Raw genomic sequence first — 24200 nt, 5'->3', positions numbered from 1 at the left:
TTGAATAGACCTTAACCTCATTACATCAGAAAGCCATACATTAGGATATACAAGATAGCTCAGTGGGTACAGTTACTTGTCATCAAGATTGTAAAACTGAGTTCAATAATGGGAATTTACATAGTGGCATGAGAACCAACTCCTGCAAGGTGTCATCTCCTTTCAACATGCATGACACTGCATGCAAACACACATAGAAAATACATACATACACACACATGCAGAGAGAGAGAGAGAGAGAGAGAGAGAGAGAGAGACAGAGAGAGAGAGATAGAGAGAGAGAGAGAGAGAGAGAGAGAGAGAGAGAGAGAGAGAGAGAGAGAGAGAGAGAGAGGCTAAATTTTTTTAAAAAATCACACATTAAAACATGTATGGAACACAGATTTTTACATCCAGTTGAAGAGTCAACTTCAGAAATGAGGACAATTGAAAAACTGATAGGGACATGAAAATGGGAACAGGGAATGTGTATAAAGTATCAGCTACTCATATTCCCTTTACCTAGGACCATCCTCTATGAGAAGTACTTATCCTTATCAACTGAGCATGCTGATTTGGAACAAAGGCACCTGAAGTATTGATGAAGAAAGCAGACACTGTGTAGCCACATCAGCGGAATCAGCCTGAAACATGATGGGGTGACAGATGCCACAGCCAAATCTCACTCACTAGCAACAATAAGTCTACAGAACTAATAGTATTTGGTGTGTTTATCTGTCTATGAACTAAAACAAGGCATATACCACATCTCCATTTGTGTGAATATAAAAATATCACATCTTACCTTGGAAAATGAATACATAAAAACATATATCTAGTCTATTTCAGTGAGTGCTATGGTGGGTAGAAGTAGAGGGAAAAAGGACCAAGGTCAAGGAATAGAAAGGTAGGGGAGAGGGGGAAGGGAGAAAATCAGGGAAGAGGAGAAGAGAGAAGACAAAAGGTGAGGAATGGAAAGGAGAGGAGAGGAGAAAAGAGGAGAGGAGAGGAGAGGAGAGGAGAGGAGAGGAGAGGAGAGGAGAGGAGAGGAGAGGAGAGGAGAGGAGAGGAGAGGAGAGGAGAGAAGAAGGAGAGGAGAGGAGAGGCATCATGTCAGAGGGCATCAAATTGAGGGAAAAGTAATGGGAAAGGGATCTGGAAAAGGAGAAGGAGGAGAGGAGAGGATGAAAAAGGAATCTGGGCAAAGACTGAGAAAAACACAGTTGCCCATAAGGGAGAACTGAGAACATTGGTCCATTCTATTGGGATAAAATATTTTGAATGACACATTGTAACTAACAACTTTGCTTCTGAATTCCATTAAGACAAGAAAAGGGTTGAACAGTCTTCCCATTGTAGGTGTCTGTTAAGTTTGCAAGACTAGAAAGAACATGTGGAAGAAGAAAATAACAAGAAACTTGGCTCTGTAACTTCCTCACTTTATATTAAAGATTAGGGTATCTACTATTGTATTCTTATTTCTTCCCATTAGAGAGCATCCACTAATGTATTCATGTTCCTCTGGTCAGACAATATTTAAGTTATGCTTTTGATAAAAACAGATTGAGCTCAAGATGTCAAGGGATCCTGGTCACTTTTACAAAGAGATATTCACATTTTGTCAGTCACTTAACTGAGCATAGGAAATGGGTGTAGGCAAATACTATCTCCCTCCAAAACAAGATGTCTCTTAATGTAGGCTTAAGACATAAAGGGAGAAAATACAAATGGACCGGAAGAAAAAATCCAGCAAACTTTACATTACTCTCAAATATAGCAATGCTATTTCTGTATTAATAATCTTAATAAAGGTAACTCAGAATATTTAGGTTCTGGGAACCATTACTCCAAGGGTCTTTCTTGGGAAAAGGAATTTTAATAAGTGACCAAAAAAATCTAAATGACATTGGTAGGGTATTCTTTGTGTAAAGGTGCTTGCCACAAGGCTAGATGACCTGAGTTCAACAACCAGAACCCAGAGACATATGTAAAGAAATAAAAATATCAAAGCCCAGTTCAGTGGCATGCATCTGCAAACCCAGTATTCCTATAGTGAAACAGGAGAAAACAGAATTATTTAGAACTTGAAGGCCAGGTAGGCTGGAGTACTCAGCCAGCATGGCAGCGGAAATAAAACAACCCTACCTCAGAAGAAAGATAAATGGAGAGAACTGAGCCCCAACATTGGCCTTTGATCTTCCCCTGCTCTCACTGGCACACAGCAGCCAGCCAGCCACACACACACATACACACAAACACAATCATACACTCATTATGCACACACTGCTATGAGGAAGAGAGACAAAGATAAATGAAGAAGTTACTTATTACCTCAGAAAAACCATATACCCAGGAATTGCTGATAGTGCATAGATGAAACTGCCAATTCCTGCCCTGATGAGAAAGTACTGCAGCTTTATAGTACAGTCGGGGCCCTTTTTACACAGCCCAAGGACTGCAGATGAGTTTCCTGAAGACTGAATACAGCTGCAATTTTGAAACACCTGTAAAAAAATCAAAATGAAACAAACAAATAAACAAAAAACAATGTCCTATTTGTAGAAGAAAACTATTGGATATAAATGATCAGTATTTGCAACATAGCCAGTTAGAGAAAATGGAAAGTGTTGAGGAAAATGATACGACTCAGAGAAAGAGCACTGATCTATCATGAATGAGTTGGAACACAGGCACGATTAAATAATCACTAAATAATTAAAATGGAGGTTTTTTTCCCCTTTATTTCCATCTCTGTTTTTTGCATCTGATAATTTATTTTAAAATATAAAGGGGCATGCTGTAGAGTTCATGTTCATTGCCATTGTCCTTGGATTCTCAGTCCTCCTCCACCGTCAGCCACATTCAGAGAGTCCGGTTTGGTCCCCTGTTCCATCAGTCCCACTCTGACTGGACTTGGTGGTCTCCCGTTAAAGGACCTTGGACTGAACATGGTGAAGGGAACCCTGATGGCTCTTTGTCTTTGGAGAGGGGTGGAGTGGGGGTGTGGGTGGAGGGGAGGGGAGGGAGGGGGGAGGAGAAGGGGAGGAGATGGAAATCTTGAATAAAAAAATGAGAAAAAAAAATATAAAGGTTCATTTTTTTAAAAGGTATTGAAATTTTTTCTAAATGAATGATGTACATTTGCAAAATTTCAATTATCCTGAATGCATATATGCACACTTAATATTTTTGTATCTATTTGCTTGTTTCATATATGTGTGTGTGTGTGTGTGTGCGTGTGTGTGTGTGTGTGTGTGTGTGCATGCCTATGTATGTGTGTATCTATGGGTGGACATGAGTATGCCATGGAATTGAAATAGAAGTCAAAGATAAGTTATGGGAGTTATTTCTCTTCTTCTTTCATATGGGGCCCAAGGATGTAGCTCTGGTCGTACTGTTTGGGGAAAAATATCTTTACCCACTGAGCCAACTTTCTAACCTGCACATACTTTTTAAAAAAATTAAACAAATATTGTTTTGTTTTGGCCCAGTACTAAGTACAAAAACAAAATGTGTTTCAGAATGGTGATAGAAAACAAACAAGTTGCATGCTTACTAATGTAGTCTCCAAGAAAAGTTTATTTTAAGAAAAGTTATTAAGAAAAATATTAAGAAAATATTAAGAAAAATATTTTAAAGTTTATTTTAAGAAAAAAGTTGATTCTTTATTGAATTATGTGTCTGGGTATGATTAACAATCAAAATTTATATTTTATTTTGACTACCAACCAACTCTGTAAGTATTATAAGATGTAAAAGACAGAGAAAAATGCTTAACTCTTCATCAGCTGGGCTATCATTATGTGGGCTGGGGAGATGGCAGAGTCTGTAAAGTCCTGTACAGGCATGAGGACCTGAGTTCACATCCCCAGCACACATGTGAAAGATGCATGTGTAGAGAAAGTGCCCTCAACACTGGTGCTCTAAAGGACAAAACAGGTGACTCCCTGGGGCTCACTTGCCAGGCAGGCTAATAGAATCAGCAAATTCCAGTCCAAGTGGATGGGACCTGAGAGTCCACAGCAGAGGTTGTCTTCTGACCTCCATATGCACATGCACATGCACATGCACCTGCACACACACACACACACACACACACACACACACACACACACACACACACACATGGTGTGGAAGGTCCTTCTGTCTATCTGTTGTTTTTATTTGTTAACAAATACTAAAACTGCCTTGGCCTGTTGATAGGGAAAAACTTACATAGGTAGGTGGGGAAAACTGGTATGGATGCTGGGAGAAGTAAGGGAGAGAGAGAGAGAGAGAGAGAGAGAGAGAGAGAGAGAGAGAGAGAGAGAGAGAGAGAGAAGCCATGGAGCTGCTGTGGGTGATAGATCTGCTAAAACTTTGCTGGTAGGCTACAGCCTCATGACAACACACAGATTAACAGGAATGTGTTAGGTTAATTTAAGAGTTAGGCAAAGAAGCTGAAGCTAATGGGCCAAGCAATGCTTTAATTAATATACTTTCTATGTGGTTATTTTGGTTCTTGGTGGCCAGGAAAAACAAGTGGCCTCACTCCTCCAACAGATTCATGCCAACATGGATAACTTCATCCATGCAAAACCTAAGAAAGCATAAAAAGGAATCCTAGACCCAAAAGAATGGAGCTAAGCATAGTTTGGTTACAGCATATTCTTGGGTAGGCTCTGTTTGATAGAAGCAAGCAGAGGCATGTCTCCTTTGATAGAGGATTTCCTTCTATCAAAGAAGAAAGGCCATGCCATTTTGAAATGCAGGCTTTCTGAGACCTGCTGCTATCATGACCTCTGGCTCTTTCAGAAGACCAAGTATTTGGATGCAGTTTGTGAGAAGCATGCTATGGCTTGCTTAATGGCAATGCAGACAGGCTATGTGCATAGAAGTGGGGCTATGTGTGTGGCTGTTAGAAGCAGCGAGCAGTGCCCATGTTGGAATGGGCACAGCAAGCAGGAAGTACCCTATGTAGCCTAGTAATGTCACAGCTTATATTCTTAAGTGCTTAGCATTTTTAGAAGTGCTTCTGGTCAGAAAATAATTATAAATATGCAATAAAGACAAATCCAGATTACTCATAGTGTTGTATATATGTATGCAGGCTTGCAAGAGAGAAGAAAAAGAGTATTAGGAGTCATAAAAGTTAATGCTTAAAAAGGGGTAAATTCTTTAAAGAGGCAGAGTACAGATAGACATAGATTAAAAGAAGTAAAAAAATAAGCAATGTAAAGATGAAAAATTCACAGACAGTCTGGATTATGTATATTATTGTGTTTTCTTTGAATTTTTGACTGTGAAAGAGCTAAGTTATTACATTATATGGGCTGCTAAGTTAAACCAACACAAAGGTATCTTGATTACAAAAGTTGAGTCTAAACACATGCTGTTTTGGAAAAGAGGTTCTTTTCGTGTTCTCACAGAAGACGAGAACCTGTGGATTGCTTTCTGATTAATATGGCTTCAAAGAACATGAGCCACTGTGAACACCCTCAAAAAATTACTTCCCCAACTGCTGACTGAGATGAACCTAGCACACAGGATACAGTATGAAAGACCTGAATAACAGGACCCAGATACAGTTGTAAGCAGTATAGACAGAACTATGCCTATATTTCCAAATATTGTTTCTAATTGTTTGTTTACATTTAAAGCAGGATATGCTATAGTGATGAATAATTTGCATTGGTATGGAGCTTGATTTATTGATACAAATTTAATGTCAATTTTGTTATATGTATATGTATTTCTGATCTTGATTAAGGTATTGTGTTTGTGTAGCTCCTTTAAAATGTAGTGTATAATTAAGAAATATAAGTTAATAGATACTCATCTATAATAGTCAAACTTGTAGTTATTTAAGTTAGATTTTCTAGATAGATAAAGATATATTTCAGTTAGCTAGGTATTCTTAAAATAATTCAGAGACCTTCTGAATATGTCATTTAAAATATTTAAGACCTTAAGGTTTTTCATGATAGTGGGACACATCTGCTCCTGGTAACACCATCTACTTCCAGAGGATGATGGGCATTGAAGAGGCTCCTTAGAGAGTTGGATAGCCATTTGGGCAAGAAACTATTGCTGCCTGGAATGATGAACTTGACATGCAGGACCCACAGAGAAATGACTACTGAACTTGCCTAAAGGTGAGATGGTCCTTCGGGTTTCCTGCCACATAAAAAATATCTGTGAGACGTTCTTCAGGAAACAGGAAAAAGTTACTGACAAACTGCTGTTATAGGTGGAACTGTCTTTGAAATTTCCTTCTTTTTGGAAAAGTCTGCTGGATACTATGGCCCAGTGGGCTAAAGATAAATGCCCAATGATACAAAAGAACTTTGGGTGACTTTCCAGGTTGCAAGATGTCTCTGTCAATTCTTGAGTTTTGAAAGTTGCTTGCAATGCACTTCCTGTTTACTTAGGTAATAGTATATCTTTCTGGAGTCTTTGATGGAGTTAAGGAATAGTTTCCCTTAGTTATGATAAAAGATAAAATAGATATTAATATTTTAACTGTATTTCTTGCTTCATAACATTTTTGTTATATGTAATTTTACTATGTTAAAGCCTTCCTTTTTGTTTAAACAGAAAAGGGGAAATCGTATAAGAGGTCCTTCTGTTTATGTGTTGCTTTTATAGGTAAATGAATAAAGAAACTGCCTTGGCCTGTTGATAGGGCAGAACTTAGGTTGGTGAGGGAAAACTGGACTCAGTGCTGGGAGAAGGAAGGAGGAGAGAGAGATTCCATGGAGTCACCACCAGATATAGATGTGCTGAATCTTTGTTGGTAGGCCACAAACTCATGACAATTGCAGATTAATAGAAATTGGTTAAATTAATAAAAGAGTTAGCCAATAAGAAGCTAGAGCAAATGGGCCAAGCAGTGTTTTAATTAATATAGTTTCTGAGTGGTTATTTTAGTTCTGGATGGCCAGAACAAACAAAAAACCTCACTCCTCCAACACATATATACACACAAAAAACCCACAACTGCAATAAATGAATAAATGAGACAAGTTTGTAATTGAAAAGATAAGATTTCTGCCTTCCTAAACTGCACAACTTGTTTGAGTCTAGCTCGAATTCATGAGTCACTATCACAAAAATGGTCAGTTTACATTTTACAGCTTTAGTTTTAATGTTTATGTGTGTGCTTCTCTATCTGTGTGTATTAAAGCAGGTGCATGTGACGCCTAAGGAGAGTCAGATTGAGTTTCAGATTGCCTGGAGCTGGAGTTGTGAGCTGTCCCTGTTGGTGCTGGGAACCAAACAAGTTTACTGAATGAGCAGCTCTTACTGATAAGCTAGCTCTACCACCCATTCTTCAGATTTTAAGTCTAATAATTTGAAAAATGGTACCAATTGCTCTTAAATCAAAAATAATTCTCAGACTCTGTCAAGGCTTTACATGATGTCTGGAACTGTAAGTTCAAATATGCATATACAAAGCAAAGTGAGTTGTTCACAAAAAATTCATATCTATATTAATCATGAACTAATTTTTGCCTTTTAGAAGATATAGAATTAGATCATAGCACATATTAATGCCGTGAACAAAATATCAGCTTCCAACACTGAAAAGATGTTTACCATGTTAATTCCCGTTCCAAAAGATTTCTCACAGCCTGCAAGGCAGGCTGACATGTATGTTATTCCATTGTCTCCACACACTGGATCCCATATTTTGGTTAAACAGTTACATCTCATGTTGCAGTTAGCAAGAATTTTATTCTCCATGTATAATGGCTCCTGAACTCTGAAATGATTAAAGATAATGTTACAGATAGTGAAGAACCACCAAGATATTTATTTTCTTCTCCCCATCTCAGCCTGTGTGTGTGCAAACAGAAAATGAAACAGGTTGAACCAGTAAATTTTCACAAAATGTTCTCAATAATACCTAATTAGAATTATACATATAACTCCATCTCTAGTCATGACTACTTCACACTGAGTTTGAGTGATAGGATTTAAATTTAGTTCCAAGAATCCCATGTTACCCTCTTTCAAACCCATTATAAAATTTGGTGTATGTGCTTTCTATTGCAGAAGAGCATGTCTGATTACTCAAACCACTGTTTTTGGGGGGTTTAATGAAGCATCGATTTTATAAATGGAAATTGCTGATTTTGCTCATTTTTTCCCATTGTGAAAATAAATAACAGATTAGACTCCTTATTTTTAGCTTTAATAGTACAGCATTTTCTTACATGGTAAACAATCAATGTTTATTTTTAAAGTGATTTTAAAAACAGCCATGTAGATGATTTGTATGCCAATGTCATGGTCCAGAGATCACAAATTGATATTTGGGTCTTTTCTGGTTTTGTTCTGGAGGAGGAGATGAATTGTATTTCTTTCCCTCCACCCCATTTCTTTCTTCTCCCTTCCTGTGTCTCTCTCCCTCTCTCTCTTGGGTTCGTGTGTGTGTGTGTGTGTGTGTGTGTGTGTGTGTGTGTATAGGCACATGTACAACATCATACATGTGAAGAACAGAAGATAATCTTCCACCTTGTTAGATATAGAGTCCCCTGTTGTTCACTGATGCATATGCCAAACTAGCAGACCTAGGGACTTTCAGGTTTTCCTGACCATGCCTCTCAACTCACAGTATGAATGCTGGGACTACAGATAGCATGTCAAGCTCTACATGCATTCTGGGGATCTGAACTCAGGTCCTTCTACCTGTTTGGTAAATACTTACCAATGAGTTGTCTCCCCAGAACCTTGAAAGGAATACTCATGTATATGATTTATTGCATTTTAACTGATTGGATGATTATGTAACTCTGCCCTAAACTAAGCTTTACATTTCCTAGGCTAATACAGAATATGACCAGGTAATCCTTAAAATACAAAGTCAAAGACTACAAAGTATATGAGATATAATTATACTGGTGACATAAATAAGTATGTTCATGCATCGACTTACCATATATTAGACTCAACTATGCAGAATTTATGCCCATTGCAGAAATCTATGAAGGTTTCTTGGCCTGTACAGTTTAATTTTAAAGCTATCTGTTGTTATATAGTCAACTTTTAAAGTAATCTGGAGCATAAAATACATGGATAATTTATGTTACAAAGATCTAGGTTATTTTCTTCACTATACTTTAAAGCAGACTAGGATATCATTATGGCAACCACTCATATGTACATAGAATTATAAATTTACTCATTGGTATTCCCTAGGCCTCTTCAGTAGGCTCACACTTGTTTATGATTGAAGCATCAAAGAAAAATAAAGGATAACTATGGATGATTGTCTTTATGTTGTAATAAAATGACCTGGTTATATACAGTGCTTAAAGAAAAAGAGATTATCAATAGTGAAAATATTATGATCTTATTTAGGAAATAACATACCGTTCATGCTCATAAGATGTAGTTAAGCCAGCAACTGGGAAATTATCACAGGTCCACATAAAGTTTAAGAAAAATAAAAGCCACTCAGTCAGGGATAAGCAGAAAGCTATGTATGCAGCTTTCTTGATAGTAAACTTGAACTTTTTCATAACCAAACCACCAATTAAATAACCAAAAACTACTGGAGGTAAGTTATAAATACCTATAAATGAAAATAGAATAGGATTTATAAAACACAGCCGAGAAATAAATGTTATCAAATTTTTTCAAGACAGGGTTTCCCTGTAGTTTCTAGTTTCTAGAGCCTGTCCTGGAACTAGCTCTTGTAGACCAGGCTGACCTCGAACTCAGAATGTTATCAATTTTTTAAAATATCTTACTTAGGAAATTATTTAACTTTAATATACAGTTCATCCTAACCCCTACTCATTCACATATTTCAAATGTCCCATAATGTCCCTTTAAAAAACAACTGTCTTTTGCTTAATTATTTAAAACAAGTTATAAACATATTGTAACCCTCTCACACACAGATGCATGCACACATTTAGGTATTTTAGGTATGTCTTTCATCTCTGTAATTTTGAAGGTCACTACTCTACCCATGTTTATCACATATAGAACATTCTGTGCACTGCTTATGTTGCCCACAAGTCTTTCTTCCTGACTCTAATTCCACTGTTTAAAATAATCAAAGAAAAATAAGAAAAGGATGATAAAATCCTGTCTAGGTTGCATTCATGTAACATCAGCCCCAATCTCAGAATTTATGCTTCCTTTTCAACTCTATACCATTACATTTAATTTTATTCACCTGAGAGTAGGCATTGGGATTTGGACTTTTAGAGAATTCTACATAATGTTGATCCTGCCAGCTTATGATTGAAAATTTTCAAGACCAAACGTGCTGTGAATAATGCACTATGAATATGTATTACTCTCATTGGTCTAATAAAAAGCCTACTGGCCAATAGCTGAACAAGATAGAAATAGGCAGGAAAGCCAAACTGAGAATGAAGGGAACAAAAAGGGTAGAGTTGGAAGAGTAGCCTGCATATTCTGAGGGAGCAGGAGATGAACGTGCCATGCTAATAAAGGTACCCTCATGTGTTAAATCATAAATAAAGAATATGGGTTAATTTATAAGACAATAATAAGCCTGAGCTATTGACTGAGCATTTACAATTTATATAAATTTCACTGAGTTTATTTAAGACCACAAAAATGTAGTCAGGAGCACCTTATTGATAATTGCTTTTTCTCTGGTATGTTCGGTTTGCTGGCAATAAACAGAGGTAGAACTACTTTAGAAGACAGCTTCCTGGCATGGTAAAAAAATGGCCATCTCTCTTGAGAGGTGCTGCTACTAAACTGATATATGGTATATATGAATGGTAGATGAGAACTACTTGGTGGCTGTGTAAACCCAGAAACTTCCCAGAGTTAGGGTGGTAGCATAGATTCCAGATATGTGATAAACAGACCTCAGCCATGAGACAAGGGTCTCAGGGAACCAAGCAAATATAGTCAGCCATGTGTCCTACCAGTGAAAAGCCATGTAGCAGTTTAAATTTGACTTGTGTGGTCAGTAAAGGACAGAGATACACAATAAAAAGAGAACCAGATTGAAAAATAATGTGTAAATGTGCTATGGTGTTTAAAAATATATAAACTTAAGAAAGAAAATAAACTGAGAAAGAATAGATTAAAATATTAAAGTCTTTAAAGAGAAAAGTGCAATAATAAAAAATAAGCCATGCAGAATTGAGGTTTACATAGGGAGTCTGGGTAAGGAATGTTACTGTATTGATTTTGAAATTTTTGAATTCCAATGAGCAAAAGACTGTTGCTAGGAGACATGGAATTGTAAACAGGACTGCTAATTTTAACTTTAGGGCTATCACAAATTTAAAAATGAAATAAAAATGTACTTGTCAAACAAAAACCAAAAATGTTTTGGAGAAGAGTGTTTACTTTTGTTGCCATAGGAAACAAGAATCTGTGCATTCCTTAACAATAATATTTATCAGGTTTGATCATGGGAGACTTCATGAATCTTGCAGATGATATCTCTAAGTTTATTGCTTATCTTCCTAGCACTTGGTCATTATCTCAAAAATTTTCAGGCACTCTAAAGATGCCTTCACCAACAGACATCAAAAAGCAGGTTGGAGAACATAATGCCTGTATTCCTAAAAGATGTGGGGGATGCTTTTGGTTATTTGACGGCCTGTGGATGTTTTCAATCAATTAGGGGAATATAGTATATTGATGTAAATTTAAAGTTAATTTGTGTGTAGTGAGGATATACGGGCTGTGTTCCCGCAGCTCCGCTCCCGGCCACCTGGCTAGCTTATGCCCTGAAATAATAACACACAAACTGTATTCTTTTTTCTTTTCTTTTTTTTTTTTTTTTGAGACAGGGTTTCCCTGTAGTTTCTAGAGCCTATCCTGGAACTAGCTCTTGTAGACCAGGCTGGTCTCGAACTCAGAGATCCGCCTGCCTCTGCCTCCCGAGTGCTGGGATTAAAGGCGTGCGCCACCACCGCCCGGCTCAAACTGTATTCTTTTAAACACTGCCTGGCCCATTAGTTTCAGCCTCTTACTCACATCTTGATTAACCCATATCTAATAATCTGTGTAGCATCACGAAGAGGTGCCTTACTGGGAGTATTCTAGCTTACATCCATCTTGAACCGGAGCTTCATCATGTCTGTCTCCCTGAGGAGAGGCGCGGCATCTGTCTCACTTAGGAGAGGCGTGGCATCTGACTGAGCCATCTACCTCACTTCTTTCTTCCTGTTCTGTCTACTCCACTCACCTAAGGGCTGGCCCATTAAATGAGCCAAGGCAGTTTCTTTATTAACGAATGAAATTAACAGAAACAGAAGACTCTACAATATCATTTGTGTCATTGAATATGTATTTCTACTGTTGTTTAAGTTGTTATACTTTGCAGTTCATTAAAAAATAAAAGTTAAAGTTCTAGTTTTTGAAAGTTATTATAAAATATTTAGGGCAATCAACAAATACAAGTTTGTAGTTAGTCACTTACAACAATCATACTTGTTGATATATTAGGTATATTTTCAAGATCATGTAGAGATATATTTTAGATAGATCAACGATTTTCAAGCACATCAAAGATCTATAGGATATGACATATGAAATGTTTTGATAACATAAGATTTTTCATGACAATGAGATACATCTTCTCTTAATAGCACCAATTTACTTCAGAGAAGATAATATGCATCAACTCAACTCTGTAGACATTTGCTCTCTTTGTAGCAAGATTTGTCATTTTGGTAAGAAACTACTTTTGCCTTGAACCTTCATTGCATGCTTAATATACTGGACATGCCAGACCCATAGGAAAAGATTGCTGAACTTGGCCAAAACAAGGGAGGACAGTCTTTCAAGATTCCTGCTTTATAGAAATATCTGCCAGACATTCTGCAGAACATATTGGAAAATGATTGATAAACTTTTCCAATAGAAGGCATGATAGTCCTTTAAGATTCCTCCTTCATGAAAGAATCTGTCAGACATTCTTCAGGGCACACACACAAAAAAACAATTGATGAACTTTGCTAATACAAGACAGGAAGGTCCTTCAAATTTCCTGCATCACAGAAAAGTCTGCCAGATACTTCTAAGCTGATAGACTTCGATGAAGATGGATTCCCCAATGTTAAATCAAACTTTGACTGACTGTCAAGGCAGCAAGATGTCCTATCCTTAAGTAATATTTCATCCTTCTAAGGTCTTTGATGGAGTTGTAGATTAGATAGTAATAATTATAACTTTCCTCAGTTACAATCAATAAATTAAGTATAAAATTTTGGAATCACCAAGATAAAATAGATGATAGAATATGTTTCTAATTTTGTCAAATTGACAAGATATTGTACCTGTAATTCTTATAACTGTTTTTGTTGTTTATAATCTTACTATGTTAAAGGTAAAACCTTCCATTTTAATTAGACAAAAGTGGGAAATGTTGTGGAATAATCCTTCTGTATGCTGTAAATAAGTATTATTCTCATTGATTTAATAAAGAAGTTGATTGACTAATAGCTGAACAAGAAAGAGATAGGTGGGAGAGTGAAACTAAGAATGAGGAAAAGAAGAAGAGTGGAGTCAGAGGAATCACCAACAGAAGCTGAGGGAGCAGGAGATTAATGTGCCATGCTAATAAAGATGCCACCTCCTGGCAGAATGTAATAAGGATTATGCGTTAATTTAAAATGTTTGAGCTGGTTAGCCAAAAACCTGAGCTATTGACTGAGGATTTGTAAATAATATAAGCCTTGTTGTGTTTACTTGGGAGTTTCTAGAAGGACTGAAACTTCCATCTATATATTAGAACCCAGGAAAAATTCAAAGTTAGGAAGAATCACTAGGTTTAGTGTACTAACAAGAAAAGCAGATGTGACTCCACAAACTCCACAAAAAATTACAGAACAAAGCAACTGAATTAGGAGTAATGTGAAAGGCAAGTCTTGAAGCTCAGAAGTAAACTCTGGGAGTAAAATATAGAATCCCATCTTTATTAGCATGGCACATTAGTCTCCTGCTCCCTCAGCTTCTGCTGGTGATTCCTCTGACTCTAGTCTTCTTTTCCTCTTTCTTAGTTTTGCTTTCCCACCTATCTCTTTCTTGTTCAGCCATTAGTCAATCAACTTCATTATTAAATCAATGCGAGTAATACATATTTACAGTGCACAAAAGGATTATTCCACAGCAATTCCCACATTTGTCTAATTAAAATGGAAGGTTTTACCTTTAATATAGTATATTCCTTTTTAAATTAATATGTTGCCTATCTGAAAATTGACTAATATGAACATCCCTAAAGATCTTCATAATGATGGTAATTTCATTATGATTAGAGAGAGAACAGATGGGGTATTTCTGACCTCTTCCTTTCTTTATCAATTCTTGATTTATCTTCCTGGAGACTAGAAAGAAGATATTTACAAACCTGCTAACAGACATCAATTTCCTTGTAGTTTCTGACTCATATTATCATGTTGTTTAGCATGTCTTTGGAGACACATTTTATCATGTCATTGAGGAAAGGGAAAGTTCTAATAAAGAAATAATAAAAATACATACCCATGAGAAATACTATCTCTGCAGTTGATTTTCCAAATTGTTGTTCCAGGTATTTAGGTGTGAAGACAAATGTTACGGCAAGTGAACTGATCTGAAGCACACTTACAAGGATGAAAAGCACATAAATCGGGTTACAGAAGAGGCTCTTCATGAATGGCAAGAAATCTGAAACAAGAGAGTATCAATATCATCAAGATACCCAGTCTTGCATTTTGAGTCTGGTAAACTGAAATCTTCTCACAGATTCTATAGTATTATAGAAATGCTTTTGATAAATCTTTACCCCTCTGGGCTAAGCTCTATATAAACTTTTAAGGAGTCTTTAAAAGTTAATAACCATGACCTCAGTGACTCCCTGAGACTCAGACATGGACTTCACAAAGCAGATCAAGAGCATCTCCCTGACAGAGAAAACAATTGCAACAATCAGGATCCCAGAGACATAGACACCACCTATAAGTATTGGACCAAGATGCAAAGATACTGCCTTAATCAATTCCAGGAAGTCTTGGATAGGCACCAAAGAAATAATACATTCAAAAACCTAAAGAGCAATATGGCAACAATAAAACTTAGTATCCTAACACAGAAAAAATATAACTTATGAAGATGATAGAGATTCTTAAAGAGGAAATGAAAAAAATTCCTTAAATATATGGAGGAAAGGACCAACAAAAATTGGAAGAAATCTATAAATCTCTTAAACAAAATTAGGAACAAACAATTAAAGAGGTATAGTGAACAGTTTAAGACTCAGAAAATGAAATTGAGGCAATAATAAAAACAGAAAAAGGAAGCATATTAAGAGATGTAAGGGAAAAGGTCAAGTAATATATAAAAGAAGACCTATCAAAATTAAACCCAATTCTTAATGGAAACTCTGAAAGCCAGTTTATCCTGGACAGATAGGCTGAAACACTATGAAACTATGGATTCAAGACCAGGATATTATTCTTGGCAAAGCTTTCAATCACCATTGATGGAAAAGAACAAGATATTCTATGACAAAACCATATTTAAACAACACCTATCCAAAAATCTAGCCTTACGAAAAATAATATAAGAAAAACTCCATTTTTGCCTGGAAATCTTGTCTACTTCCAATATCCAGGAGGATAACTACATGGTTTTTTTGGTGGGGGGTTCACCTTCCTATTTAGCTTCTCTAGGATCATGAATTATAGACTCAATGTCCTTCATTTGTGGCTAGAATCCACTAATGAGTGAGGACATACCAGGACATACCATATTCATCTTTTTGGGTCTGGGTTACCCCACTCAGGATAGTGTTCTCTATTTCCATCCATTTGCATGCAAAATACAAGATGTCATTGTGTTTTTCCACTGAGTAGTAATCTAATGTGTGTGTGTGTGTGTGTGTGTGTAAATATATATATATTCCACACTTTCTTTATCCATTCTTCCATTGAGGGGCATCTAGGTTGTTTCCAGGTTCTGGCTATTACAAATAATGCTGCTATGAACACAGTTGAACAAATGCTTTTGAAGTATGCTGGGGCATCTCTTGGGTATATTCCCAGGAGTGGTATTGTTGGATCCTGGGGTAGGTTGATCCTGAATTTCTTAAGAAACTGCCAGACTGATTTCAAAGTGGTTGCAGAAGTTTGCATTCCCAACAGCAATGGATGAGTGTTCCCCTTACTCCGCATCCACCCCAGCAAAGGCTATCATTGGTGTTTACTATTTTAGCAATTCTGACAGGTGTAAGATGGTATCTCAAAGTTGTTTTCATTTGGGGTGGGATGGGAGTATGGGGAGAGAGAAGTGAGAAGGGGATGATGGGAAGAACTATGGGAATGGGACAGCTGGGATGGAGGAGTGGATATGGGAGCAGGGAAGTATATATCTTAATTAAGGGAGCCATTTGAGGGTTGACAAGATACTTGACTCTACAGGGGTTCCCAGATGTCCAAGAAGATGTCCCAAGCTTGTTCCTTGAGCAGCTGAGGAGAGGGTGCCTGAACTGCCCTATACTATAGCCACTTTGATGAATATCTTATATACCACCATAGAACTTTCATCTGGCGATGGATGGAGATAGAGACAGAGACCCACATTCGAGCACTGAACTGAGCTCCCAAGGTCCAAATGAGGAGCAGAAGGAGAGAGAACATGAGCAAGGAAGTCAGGACCATGAGGGGTATGCCCACCTGCTGTGACAGTGGGGCTGATCTAAAGTGAACTCACCAAGGCCAGATGGACTGGGTCTAATGGAGCATGTAATCAAACCAGACTCTCTGAATGTGGCTTACATGGAGGGCTGATTGAGAAGCCAAGGACAATGGCACTGGGTTTTGATTCTACTCCATGTACTGGCTTTGTGGGAACCTAGTATGTTAGGATGCTCACCTTCCTAGACCTGGGTGGAGGGGGGAGGACCTTGAACTACCCTTAGGGCAGGGAACCCTGACTGCTCTTTGGACTGGAGAGGGAGGGGAAGGGAGTTTGGGGGAGGGGAGAGAAATGGGAGGAGGTGAGGAGGTGAAAATTTGTAATAATAATAATAAAAAGAAAAAACAACAAAAGGAAATTATCTGTACCCACAAAAACACAGACAACAAATGACCTCACACCAGCAAATCACTAAGAAAGGAAACACACAAGTATTACCACTGAAAAATAACACAAATTAACACTCACTGTTCATTAATATCTCTTAATATTAATGGACTCAACTCACCCATAAAAAGACATAGGCTAACAGAATGAATACAAAACAGGACCCATCCTTCTACTGCATACAAGAAACACACCTCAACCACAAAAACAGACATTACCTTAGAGGAAGGGTTGGGAAAGAATTTCTAATGAAATGGTCCTAAGAAACAAGCTGGTGTAGCTCTACTAATATGTAGAAAAAAAATAGACTTAAAACTAAAAGCAATCAAAATAATATAGAAAGATACTTCATACTCATCACAGGAAATCCATCAAGATGAAATCTCAACTATGCCCCAATTACAAGAGCACCCACATATGTTAAAAAATTACTAAAGCTTAAATTACACATCAAACCCCACACACTAATATTAGAGGACTTCAGCACCCCATTCTCACAAATGGACATGTCGTCAGATGGAAACTTAACAGATCAAAAGAGAACTAATAGATGTGATTATTCAAATGGACCTAACAGACATCTACAGCATATTTAACCTAAACACAAAAGAGTATACTTTCTTCTCAACACCTTATGGAACATTTCTAAAATTGACCACATGGTCAGTAACAAAGCAAACCTCAACAGATACAAAATAATTGGAATAACCTCCTACATCTTATCAGATCACTATGGCTTAAAGTCAGAATTCAACAACAACACTAATTGCAGAAACCCTACAGAGTCATTGAAATTGAACAATTCTCAACTAAATCAACCCTAGGTAAAAAAAAGAAAGAAAGAAAAAAAAATTAAAGACTTCTTAGAATTCAACAAAAATGAATGCACAAGATACCCAAACCCATGGGAAACTATGACAGCAGTGCTAAGAGGAAAGTTCATCACACTAAGTGCCTATATAAAGATAAAGAAGCAATCTCATACTAGTAACTTAACAGCACACCAAATTTCTATGTAAGAAAAAGAAGCAGTCTCACGCAGGAGGAACAGATGACAAGAAACAATAAAATTGGGAGCTGAAATCAATAAAATAGAAACAAATGAAACAATACAAAAAAATCAATGAAACAAAGAACTGGTTCAAAAAAAATAAACAAAATTGACAAACCTTTATCCAAATGAACCAAAGTCAGAGAAAGAATATTAAAATTTAAAAAAAAATTAGAAATAAAAAGGGGGATATAACAACAGACACTGAGGAAATCCAGAAGATCATTAGCTCATGATTTGAAAACCTATATTCCACAAAATTTGAAAAAAATATAGAAGAAATGGACAAATTTCTTGATAGATGCTGCAAATCAAAAATACATAAACAATTTAAATAGACCTATAACCCTTAAAGAAATAGAATCTGTCATCAAAAGTCTCTTCTCAGTCCTCCCCTCCAAAAAAGCCCAGTGCTGGTGGGTTTCAATGTAGAATTTTGTCAGAACTTCAAAGAAGAGCTAATACCTATACTCTTCAAATTGTTCCACACAATAGAAAAAACGGAACTTTACCAAACACTTTTATACAAGCTATAGGTACCCTGATACCCTGATGCACTGTTTACAAATTATGTGAGTTGTTTCCAAGCAATAACTTGGGAAGAAATTTAACGCATCTGAGTAGGGACCCTTAGTGACAAACCATCTTAACGCAGCACAGCAGACACATGCTCCACTACCTGCAGACCCATCTAAACCAAATACAGGGGTTAAGGTTTGTCTGTTTGCCTTTAGTGATTCCCCGTTTTTCCTTTTTGGCTTTTCTTTGGTGCTTCTCTTCTTTGTTGCTGTTAGTCACATCTGCATTATCCTCTAGTCCTTCCTTTGGGAGCGTGTTGGGAAGAAAGAAAAAGGGGATGCTTGTCAGGACATTCACTCCTGCACAGATCAAAAAGCCGAGCCACCAAGCACCGACCCAGCGCGTATCAGTGGGAGTTATGGTCAGGTCATCTGTGGAGAAATACAGATATTTTGTTAGCTTGATTCATTCTTTCTGGTGTAAATTGTAGAAAATTGTTAACAATCATACTCCCATCTAAACACAACATTTGTGTATTGTTTATAAATTATTCACATTTGTTCTTGTTGAGGTTATTTACTGTGAAACCTGCCTCTACTCCTAAATGCTATGATTACAAATATCAGCCATCCCTTTGGGAAAATTCAGACCTGCAGAAAAACTGTCTGAGTTTGATCAACTGGGAGGAGATAAAATTATTTAAGAAAGAAAGGTTCTGAGTTTCTATAAAGTAAAGTAGTTAAAACTTTATTTCAAAATGACATAAAAATGATTTTAGGCATTAAAAAACAGTTTTAACTAGATGTGTTCATTTATCAAAGCATCACATTGAGTGAGAATGGGGAGTGGAGAGACAGTTCAGTGACTAAGAGAGGCCCTGGTTCTATTCCCAGGACACGCATGGAAACTTACTATAGTCTGTAACTCTGATTTTACATCTGAAACCCTGTTTCAAACTCTCTAGGCACATATACACATAGTACAAAGATGTACACATGTATGGAAATTAAGGTAATAAAACATCATGTGACAAGCAATTATTTTTGTTTTTTGTATTCATTAAGAAAATTAACCAGATTGATCTAGACCTACATGGTGATATATTGCCAGAGGCCATGTCATAAGAGCAGCAGACAGAAATGAATCTTATGGAATATAGCCCAGAGGATGACAAAGCTACCTGGGTAAATACTAGAGAGGCAGAACTCCTGGAATATTGTTTCCAGAATGCCATTTATATTGCTGCTGCCGTATTTCTGCTGTATTTGTCACGGTACAATTTGTAAGGGACATCACTGTAATTAGTATAGAGTGATTGTTCCTTGAAAAAAAAAATCCCACTCTTCACTGGTCAATTCATTTGTAGGTAATAATAAAGATGATTTTCATAAGGGTAATGGTGCTTAGTTAAATCAATAATTTGACTGGACTTTCTGAGTAAGTATAAAGATGCAGGTAGTTAGGACTATTAGTAAACATTATTAGGGACATGGTTTAAGTTATGCTACCAGTTGCTCCAATAACACATAAAAAAGTGCAAATGTAGTCTAGTAGCTACCTAGCTTTTTGTTAGATAAGAGATTTTCAGAAGACGGAAAATAAGAGCAGGAAATCTTCATAAATTATAGACCTATGAATTCTTCCTGTGTAAAAACAGATGATTAAAGAAAATAATTATGTCCCTGCATACAAAGTTAGGCTAGGTTTCTTGGTAATTAAGTTACAGAATGAATCATAGGCCCCATTGCACCTTGAAAACACAAAATTGTGAAATGAAACAAATTGACCCAATTGTGTAAAGAAAAATAGATGGTTAGCTGATATCTCATTTAAAGTTTCTTCAGAGTAGAGTTAAAAATAGAAATTCATTACACTGAAACTGCTAATAGGAGCCTGACAGTATAAATGGAACTAGCTGAAATACTCTATCGGCTCAATTTCCTTTGTTTATGGCTAGAGTCCATTCTGACTAGGTCCTTAGAAAGCAGGAGAGTGTCTGAACTGGCCTTTTCCCATAATCACACTGATGAATATCTCGAACGTCACCATAGAACCTTCATTCAGTGATGGATGGAGATAAAGACAGAAACCCACAACAAAGCACTGGACTGAGCTCCCAAGGTCCAGTTGAAGAGCAGAAGTAGGGAGAAGATGAGCAAGGAAGTCAGGACCACACATGGTTGTTCCACCCACTGAGACAGTGTGCCTGATCTAATGGGAGCTCACCAAATCCAGCTGGACTGGGACTAAACGAGGATGTGATCAAACCAGACAATCTAAATATGGCTGAATGGGGGCTGACTGAGAAGTCATTTATAATGGCACTGGGACTTGTTTCTACTGCATGTACTCGCTTTTTGGGACCCTAGTCTATTTGGATGCACAGCTTCCTAGGACTGAATGGAGAGGGGAGGGCCTTGGACTTCCCACAGGGGGAGCCAGAGGGTATTTTGAATGGAAATGTGTGTGTGTGTGTGTGTGTGTGTGTGTGTGTGTGTGTGTGGTTAGCTGACAGCTCATTTAAAGATTCTCCAGAGTAGAGTTAAAAATAGAAATTCACTACACTGAAACCACAAACAGGAGCCTGACAGTATAAAAGGTACTAGCTGAAAGATGCTTAACTTGCTTAAATGTTAGTTATTCCAAAATAAAAATGTCATTGCTTTGGGGTGAACATGTTCTGATAGGAAAATTAATACAAAGAAAATTGTTTAGTTGTGGGCTTCTGATGAAAACTTGTAACTTGTGATCTTAATATAATTTATTCTGTAAATAATTTGATTAGGTTTTAGAAAATATGTGACAGGTGGTTAGTGAGGTAATCTTTCCTTGCATGGATATCCTTTTTATTATGAGGTATAAATTGGATAACAAAAACATAAGACATAGGAGAAAGGGACACATAGAAGGAAAAGCATCAGGAAAGAGAAGGAAAACATCAGGGAATAAATAAATGTGTAACAGAAGGAAAGATACAGCAGGAGAACACCTGAAAGAGTAAGTAAAAAAAATATAACAGGGTAAAAGAACTTAACAGACATATAACTGAGTCAGAGCAACCAGCAGATAGAAAAACAAAAAACTAAGCTTTAGTTTTCAGAAAAAGTGCCCATGGGTGTCTGTGTGTATGTCCAGTAGATCACATCCTCTATAACTCCCTGGCAGTTTCTCTGATCTTCTGGGGGCTAAGCCCCTTGCAGAAATATATTTGTTAGCAGTTAATGAATCTGTTATGTAAAACCTTTTAAATTGGTGCTTATAACAGAAATATATGTTTCATTATCCACAGTGACTGCCTCATTGAGAAAAATCTATGTGAGTAAATCCTCTGATACCAAAGGTGCAGCTGCAATGTGGTGGGAGAATGGTGTATTCTTGATTAGAAGGTGACATTTTATCCTTACCTCTGCTCCTCTGAGATCTGCAGACTGTGAGCAGTGCTAATATGCCTAACTAAGGATCAAAAGAGCCAGCAGTATAGCAATCTGGAGCAGTCTCCTACACTCGAGAGACTGTACACTAGCAATAAAATGTATTTTACCTGTATTCACAGACCCAATGTCTACATAGATGTTTGCACAGTAAGATGCCAACAAAAGTCCAATAAAAGGGCCAACCATATTTCCTGCTTCTAAAATCCCTGGAAGTAAACAAAAATAGGAAGTTACACAACCACACAAAATTTCCTTGAACAATAAAAAGAAGCCTTGAGAATGAATTATTTTTAACATTAGATTACTTTTCCTTCCTTTGTAGAGCTTGGTATCAAATCTGGCAAAATTGATAAGTGCTGTGGCACAATGGACTTGTACCTTGTAAAGATTTGTCACTTGTATTACTTTAATAAAACACGATTGGCCAGTAACTAGTCAAGAAGTATAGGTGGGGTGAACAGGCATGATACATAGGCAGATTGAACTGAATGGGAGAATTCTGGGAAGAGGAAAGGTTCAGTCTGCAGTCGTCACCCAAACAAAGAGGAAGCAAGATGAGAATGCCTCACTGATAAAATTTACCAAGCCTCAGAGCTAACACAGACAAGAATTATGGGGTAATTTAGGATCTATGAGTTAGTTAATAAAAAGCCTGAGTCAATAGGCCAACCATTTTATAATTAATTTAAGCCTTTTTGTGGCTGCAGAACTAGGTAGGACAGAAGCCTCTGTCAACAGATAAGTGCTGTACAACTCAGTTATACCCTACTATTTCAGATATTCTTATATATTCAACATATTAAAAATTAAACTGTATGTATATGTACATATATTTGCATGTACATATGTGTGTTGCATGTACATGCACTGGTTTCTATAATATTAAGAAGGAAGTTCTAATTGCTTCAATATAGAATGTTTCCCAGAAGCTCATGTGTGACAGACTTGTTTCCCAGGGGGCACCACTGGAGTCTGATGGGACCCTACTTAGGCACGGAATGGATTTGGGTCTTCAGGTCATCTGGAGTACAACCATCACCTTTTCCTCATTCTACTTTGCTTGCTTCCTAGTATCAAGATGAATGGTTTCACTCCACCCATCCTTACATCATAATGAACTGCCTCATGACAGGCTTCTAAAACACACAATCCAGCATCATAGACCAAAATTTCCAGAACTATGAGCCAAACAAATCCTTTCTATTTATCGACCATTATATCAGGGGTTTATTCAAGTTATAAAAAACAGACTGACACAGAAGTTTTTATTACTTAAAGCCACATTTCAAATTCTTGTTTATTTTGAGTTAAGGTCAAAGGCTGCACTATCACACGCAGTCCCATCTAAGCCATAGTGCTAGCAAATGCCTTTTGATGCTTCCATAGCCATGTTTTGAAAGGGACTCTGTGATGGTTATCTTTTATTGTCAACTTGATACAACCTAGAACTCCCTAGAAGAGAATATTAATGAGATATTGTCTATACTGGTTTTTTGTAGACATGTCCATAGAAGACTGTCTTAATTAAGTTAATCGATGTGAGAAGACCCAGCCCACAGTGGGCACCACCATTCCCTAGGTAGGGAGTCATCAGCTGTGCAAGAGTAGAAAAAGAGCTGAGTACAACCATACAAACAAAGACATAAGCATGCATAGATTTATAATATCTGCTACTGAATGTGTGACCAGTGGATTCAAGATCCTGCTACTTTTCTATTGTGATTGAATTATAAGACAAATAGATTATAAGTCCTCTCTCCAAGGTTGCATTTCCTCACAGAAGTAGAAATGAAACTACCCCCATCTCAAAAACTCTGTGCTGTGATGGATTTCTTGTAAAGTGTCTTCATCACAGGCCTTCACTCGAAACTTCCTTCCAAAGAAAGAATGTGTCCTCATAATGGAACTTGTCTTTGATGCTTTCCTGATCAACTTTCTTTTCTTCTTATTATTTTCATTCTCTTTGTCTCTTTTAATCTCACCTGGTTTCTTTGATTCCACCAACAGCATCTTTCAACTTTTCTGAGCCATCCCTACTCACAGAAAAAACAGATATGAACTTCAGCTTCCCTATATTTCCATACTTTACATTTTTGTTTTCCTCTGTCTATGAGGATCAATGGGTTAGTACCCCTATATTTGACTGATCTCTCAATACC

At 37.0% G+C, this 24200-nt stretch overlaps 1 protein-coding gene across 4 annotated transcripts in view; it reads right to left on the bottom strand.

Moving 5' to 3' along the window:
• Positions 1-24200, bottom strand: part of LOC119806703 (solute carrier organic anion transporter family member 1A5-like) — a 73667-nt gene that overhangs the window by 9689 nt on the left and 39778 nt on the right. For 3 of the 4 annotated variants that reach the window (XM_038318606.1, XM_038318607.1, XM_038318609.1), the window contains 6 exons: positions 22149-22247; positions 18817-19038; positions 14458-14622; positions 9337-9538; positions 7558-7723; positions 2311-2483 (listed from right to left, as the gene is read on the bottom strand). In XM_038318606.1, coding sequence (XP_038174534.1) covers positions 2311-2483; positions 7558-7723; positions 9337-9538; positions 14458-14622; positions 18817-19038; positions 22149-22247 — 1027 coding nt within the window. The remainder of the gene's footprint in view (positions 1-2310; positions 2484-7557; positions 7724-9336; positions 9539-14457; positions 14623-18816; positions 19039-22148; positions 22248-24200) is intronic. The other variant, XM_038318608.1, reaches the window with a different exon arrangement.

The sequence above is a fragment of the Arvicola amphibius genome, chromosome 2 (assembly GCF_903992535.2).
Source record: "Arvicola amphibius chromosome 2, mArvAmp1.2, whole genome shotgun sequence".
Lineage (NCBI taxonomy): Eukaryota > Metazoa > Chordata > Mammalia > Rodentia > Cricetidae > Arvicola > Arvicola amphibius.
The sequence above is the reverse complement of the archived record's forward strand: the minus strand, read 5'-3'. Positions and strand labels throughout refer to the sequence as shown.